Here is a 6,670-nt window from a genome sequence, read left to right as displayed (position 1 = left end):
AAAAGGTGATGCTTAACGCCTCTGCCCATTCTAAATATGGGTGGGGGCTGTCACACCTTTGCAGCGTTGGTTACTGATCCTGCTCACCTCTTTGACACAGGAGACACTAACTTTGAAACTTTATTCATATGAATACAAACGAAACCAAAAGAAATAGCAGGTTCTTTCACATACATTTTACTGAATGAGGTTATCAATCTACCAACTGACAAGCTGCTTAGACTATCTTTTAGCTAGCACTGACATGATGCTCATTAGATATTTTTACCTTTAAATCAGCAACACCAAACAGACACCATGTCTTCAACATTATTATTATTATTATTACTATTGTTTTTAAATACAATCAGATAAATGTTAATATTATAGGAGAACATGAAAGCCCAAGAATCAGTAGTCAGGGGTCATGCCCTTTTTCTTTTTTCTAGTTTTTTTTCCTTCTTCTGGTAAAATATATAACAGAATAAACCGCAGACAGGACCACTGCTGCCCTCTACAGGTTGTTTGCACTGATTTGTTGTGAATAGCTTTAATCGTCAAACGTCATGCAGCACTGAGCAGGGAACATGCTGCTGGTGCATGATGGGTGTAGAAAGCCTGCTGTTTCCTGTCCCATAGGGTCTAAAACAGGCAATATATGAGTTTACTATTATAGTTAGATGACATGCTCACAGACCTGGAGTTCAAGAAGCTTCAACAATGAAGTCAGAAACCTTTTCAGCAGAATAGATTTCACATATAATAATAATGGATTGGATTTATATAGCGCTTTTCAAGGCACCCAAAGCGCTTTACAATACCACTATTCATTCACTCTCACATTCACACACTGGTGGAGGTAAACTACAGTTGTAGCCACAGCTGCCCTGGGGCAGACTGACAGAAGCGAGGCTGCCATATCGCGCCATCGGCCCCTCTGGCCAACACCAGTAGGCAAGTAGGGTAAAGTGTCTTGCCCAAGGACACAACGACCAGGACAGAGAGCCCAGGGATCGAACCGGCGACCTTCCGGTTACAGATGCGATTCCCAACCCCCTATATGAACATTGATCCTAACAGGTTCATTGTTATTGTTATTATTATTATTATTATTAATATTATTGTCTAAATAAGAAGTGCAACGAAACTCTACTAAAAAGCCAAATCATCACATTGGTAAGAAAATCTGTTCCATGTGTTTACTATGCTGCCGTCCACCTTTAACCTCTAAATACTCACTTATGTTGATAGTTAGCACTCAGACATGTGCTGGAAGTATTGTGGTATGAGTTAGTTTGTTGCTGTGTGCAGGTTGTATGGATCCTTGAGAAAGCACAGGGTGATACGAGTTTGGGTATTTCTGTTTTTATTTCAAGGATTGTAAATGTGGTTTGTTAGACATAATATTGAACATGTTGAGAAGATTTTCAGATTGAAAGAGTAAGACGGCTGCAGGTATTTCTCATACAATGACAATGTTTTTGATTCAGCAAAGTAAAGTCTGAAAGAGCCCTTTACAGTTAGTCTGTGTGACAATAAATGACAACAACATAAGCAGACTTTAATACCGTCACAGGGATTATGCAGACAAAAAAAGCCATTAAGAGAAGCTGACTAACCTCTTTTATTGCAACTTAGCACATATTTATGATGAGTTACATTAAAGGTCATATAGTGCAAAGCATGCATTTAATTCCTGCAATTTTCAGGTGCACAAGAGATCTGCATGCAGAGTCACTATCTGCGCGGGTCTGCGCTTCTGCTCATTATGTACTAAACACAAAGTGATGCTGGGCAGATGAACACCCACATTTAAAGGTGAAAATTTAGGTGAAAGTTGTATTGCGCTGCCTACAGGATTTTGACGTCTCTGGAGTGAGGCTGCAGTATTCTGAGGCTGACAATGAATCTGATAGCTCTTCTAAACCAGGGGTAAAACAGAACATAAATCACAGGGTTCACACAAGCATTTATTAGCATGATCCAACACACCATGGCGTACGAAGGCAAGCTCAGAAAGGTGTCCACACCTGCAAGGGAAGGATAATAATAAGGGCAGAAGCACATTACAAACACAGCTATCAAAATCCCGAGTGTCCTGGCTGCCTTCAGCTCTGATTTTTTAGCAGCTGGAGCTGCTCTCACAGCTGCCTGCGACTGAATGGCACGCACCTGAGAAACAGCAACCACAAACACCCTCATGTACAGAACAAACATTACGCCACAGGGGCCAAGAAATGACAAAAAGAAATCTACTGTTCCTGAAGTTTGGCTGATGAACACAACACACTCCCCGTGACAGGAGCTGAACCTGTCTGGCCACCCTATGTGCTCCATGAGAATGCAGCCATTGTAGAGAAGAGAGCAGGCCCAGCAGACACAGACTGAAAGCTTCACTCTGTTCACTGTGATCTTTGAGGAATAGAGCAGAGGGTCACAGATGGCTATATAGCGATCTACAGATATGAGCACCATGCTGCCCAGAGAGACAGAGATAAGGCAGTAAGACAAATAAGGACTGAGAGCACACATCAGCCTCCCCAGCAGCCAGCACGTCTCGATGTAGCGCAGGCCCTCGATGGGCATCACCAGCAACCCCACCAGCAGGTCGGACATGGCCAGGGACAGGAGCAGGGCGTTGGTCGGGGTGTGGAGCTGCTTGAAGTGGGAGATGGAGACGACCACAAGCAGGTTGAGCACCACAGTAAGCAGTGAGACTGAAGCCAGCAGAGTGTAGAGAAGAGCGGCCTGGGAGGTGGGTCGCAGCAGCCGCCTGCAGGAGGAGTTGAGGTTAGGGAAGCAGAGGGGAGGACCTCCAGTGCCGTCCATCGGGGAGAAAGGGAAGACCTGCAACTGTGCTCGAGAGTCTTCATTTATCTTCTTCAAACACACACCGTCATTTTTTTCTTTTTCTTTTTTTAAACATGAATGATGAGACTTCTTGTCTTTGTTTTCATCACCTCTCCTTCTTCCTCAACCTCAACTCCTATATATATTCAGCTGGGATTTAATTTAGTTGAGCTTTGAGAAAAGTTTCAGAAATGTGCTATTAACCACTTACTTTGTATATTAATATTAATCTATAAGTGGTCCTTCCGAAACCTTTCGCACCTTGGAATTCGACTGGGTTGATACTGATATAACAATGAAAAACACCAGAATGTTCCAAAACTGTAATTGGAGCTGTGATGTTAATTCCAGAGTAGCTTTGCCGGATGATTCTAGAGTAGTTCACAATTTAAAAAAGACCTAATTTGTATGATGCTGGGCCTTGGTGCTGCCCTTCAGCCCAAGACAACTCTCTCTTTAGGGTCAACCTGTCCTTAAAGCGACTGGTCTTCTTCTGATTGGCTTCCCCTAGCAATCAATATGTTTCAATTAGGATGTTGCAGGGGAGAATGCTGTGCTCAATGCTAGAGATGGACATATCTGCTCTAATGGACTTGATATAGATCTTTGATGATCTGAAACATGTAAGTGAGACAAATATGCAAAAAATAAGAACTCAGGAAGCGGGTAAAAACCTTTTATGGCACTGAATGTGCTGCAGATCAGGAAGGTTGGACTTGATGGTCCTCTCGACTGAGTGGACCACCCCCCTAGGAGCCAAGAGGTCTGATCGGGTGCAGTTTGGTACTCCCTCTAAGAGTCCTCTCTATAGAGCAAATGTAGAAATTCCAAAGTCCCCTCCAACACAAGCAGAAGTTTAAAGTCACTGATGCAGTAGAGGTGTTGATGGGCTTTCTTCACCAGGGTGTTAACAGAGTATAGGACCATTTCATCTCCTGGGAGATGTAGCAGATTTTCCTTTTCTGGACTTTGGTGCAAAGTTTTCCATGTTCCAGGAGGCTGTAATGTATTGACTTATTCTGTTTTACAGCAGGAATTTTGAACTTAGATTTTACTTTAATTCATTTCAGCTGCAGTGCGCACAAAGTAAAAGGAGTCCAGCAGGTTATTTGGGAGCATTCATCTCAGTTGATGATGCACTAGCTATAGGAACAGAATAATATGAACACCGTGAATTGCATTCATATGCAACACCACATACTGTGGATCAGTGAAACACAAATTGGGGGTGTTTGTTTATTATTTAGGTATCTGTGTTATCTGTCATGTAGAGAAATCATTTTTTCTTTGCTCTTGTAGAAATAAGCAGCACTTCAGCATTTTTATGCCTACAGATAAAAATGACTCAGTCACAGGTCTGGACTGATATTTGCTGAAATGGTATTTGCCTTGATTTATCCATTAAATCCAACATTTGAATTTTTTCTCTCCCCTGACTCATACACCAAACATTGGTGTATTAAATTCTTATCTTCTCTTTCACGGGGGATAGAGTGCCTCGTATTAGTTAGGCACACAGATGGGAATTCTCTATTACTTCAGTTTAGATTTGTCTGTATTTTTGAGCCACTGTCGAGCTGCTGAGTTTCACAGACCTGCTTCATGCAGACACCAGGAAGTGGCTTTCTTTGTTGCAAGTCTGCAGGTAGCAATCTGGATGTGTGATGTTCTACGAACGAACTTTGGTGTCGCTTTTTCCCTCCATTTCTTGAGGGGACGGTGTATTTCACAGTTTGTTTTCACGTTTATTTAAATGAAACGTGGCAGAGACAAAGACCACTGCAGATCAGTTATTGTTTAAAAACACAGCTGGAAGGACAAGTACATAAAAGCTCCAGTGAAATGCTGAATGACAGTGAGAATAATTAATCAGCATTTGCCACTGCAGAGGGTAAAACACACATAGTTTATCTGAAAAGGCCCGCTGATCAGCCTGTTTAAAATCATGCATGCATTTATTATATTGCATCACAGTAATCTAGCATTTACTATTATTGCATTCACAGCATGTGGCTTCACGTATGTGATATTTTTGTACAACTTGTGGTTATATTTTGCAGTAAACTATGCAGTTTTTAAAAATGTGAGTATTCTGGTAGTGACAGAATTCATCAAGATGGACTTTAGATTATATAGCTTATAGTCATTTGAATGATTTGTAGCTTAGTATTTGCATGTGTATTATTTCCCCAATAGACGCAAGTGTGGTGAACATTGTTTGATCGTGAGGCCACTGTGAAGGATCTCTGTGGAGCAGTGGCATAGTTGTTTTTGATTATTCTTTTAAGAAAAGACTAATGACTGGTTTGTTTTACTGCTGCCTACAGGATCTTGACATCTCTGGAGTGAGGCTGCAGTATTCTGAGGGTGACAATGAGTCTGATAGCTCTTCTAAACCAGGGGTAGAACAGAGCATAAATCACAGGGTTCACACAAGAATTTGTCAGCATTATCCACGAGAATAGAGCGTAATAAGGTAAGCTCATAGAGGTGTCGTCACCTGCAAAGGAAGGATAATAATAAGGGCAGAAGCACATTAGAAACACAGCTATCAAAATCCCGAGTGTCCTGGCTGCCTTCAGCTCTGATTTTTTAGCAGCTGGAGCTGCTCTCACAGCTGCCTGCGACCGAATGATACGTACCTGAGAAACAGCAACCACAAAGACCCTCATGTACAGAACAAACATTAAGGCACATGGGCCGAGAAATGAGAAAAAGAGATCTATTGTACCCAAAGCGCGGCTGATGAACACCACACACTCCCCGTGACAGGAGCTGAACCTGTCTGGCCACCCTATGTGCTCCATGAGAATGCAGCCATTGTAGAGAAGAGAGCAGGCCCAGCAGACACAGACTGAAAGCTTCACTCTGTTCACTGTGATCTTTGAGGAATAGAGCAGAGGGTCACAGATGGCTATATAGCGATCTACAGATATGAGCACCATGCTGCCCAGAGAGACAGAGATAAGGCAGTAAGACAAATAAGGACTGAGAGCACACATCAGCCTCCCCAGCAGCCAGCACGTCTCGATGTAGTACAGGCCCTCGATGGGCATCACCAGCAACCCCACCAGCAGGTCAGACACAGCCAGGGAAAGGAGCAGGGTGTTGGTCGAGGTGTTAAGCTGTCTGAAGTGGGAGATGGAGATGACGACAAGCAGGTTGAGCACCACAGTGAGCAGGGAGATGGAGGCCAGCAGAGTGTAGAGAACAACGGTCTGGGAGGTGGGTCGCAGCAGCCGCCTGCAGGAGGAGTTGAGGTTGGGGAAGCAGAGGGGAGGACCTCCAGAGCTATCCATCGGAGAGGAGCGGTGCATGCATGTGCATGCAGTCAAAAGGAAAAGGTTGAACTATTTACCAGGTTGTCCCTTTATCCTCTTCTAACACCACCCTGTAATTTTTACAGGGACCCAACAAGAGTGATGTAACTCCCCTGACTGAGCATCATCATCTTCAATCTCATCTTCATCCCCTCTGTTTTCTCTGTTGTCGTTACAGTTACAGTACACTTTCAAATAAACTGTACTTTACAAACACTTTAAAAGTTAAATTGTTTATGAGCTGTAGGTTAACAAGCCATTATAAGTACTCCAGGCAAAAATGCTCTAAAAGTTTAACAGGGACTTTCATCACTGTCTTAGAAGTTGCAGCTTTAAACACTAATGGGTCATTAAAGCCCTTTAGTGTTTCACTTAACTGTCTGAAAAGACAGTTATGAACAGGATATAAGAAGCACTTCAAAGTACACTTGTTATCCTGGTTAGCCAGGACTCAAAAGCAAATATTGACACCATTGCTTCTGAAGCCACTATTACTACATCTTTTTGAGCAGTTTGAACTA

General features: G+C 42.8%; 2 protein-coding genes across 2 annotated transcripts; both read right to left on the bottom strand.

Annotated features, from left to right (window-relative positions):
* Nucleotides 1-1,830: 1,830 nt before the first annotated feature.
* LOC146547597 (trace amine-associated receptor 13c-like) lies at nucleotides 1,831-3,012 on the bottom strand. The gene has a single exon (XM_085264603.1). The coding sequence runs from the start codon at nucleotides 2,806-2,808 to the stop codon at nucleotides 1,831-1,833; it is 978 nt and encodes a 325-aa protein (XP_085120729.1). The 5' UTR covers nucleotides 2,809-3,012.
* A 2,138-nt stretch (nucleotides 3,013-5,150) lies between these two features.
* On the bottom strand, nucleotides 5,151-6,128 carry LOC146547596 (trace amine-associated receptor 13c-like). The gene has a single exon (XM_085264351.1). The coding sequence runs from the start codon at nucleotides 6,126-6,128 to the stop codon at nucleotides 5,151-5,153; it is 978 nt and encodes a 325-aa protein (XP_085120477.1).
* Between the last annotated feature and the right edge of the window lie 542 nt (nucleotides 6,129-6,670).

The sequence above is a fragment of the Mchenga conophoros genome, linkage group LG23 (assembly GCF_057382185.1).
Source record: "Mchenga conophoros isolate Kocher_MC1m ecotype Shallow Benthic linkage group LG23, M_conophoros_male_GT1.1, whole genome shotgun sequence".
NCBI classification, from domain to species: Eukaryota; Metazoa; Chordata; class Actinopteri; order Cichliformes; family Cichlidae; genus Mchenga; species Mchenga conophoros.
Note: the sequence above shows the minus strand (reverse complement) of the source record. Positions and strands in the feature narration are given on the sequence as shown.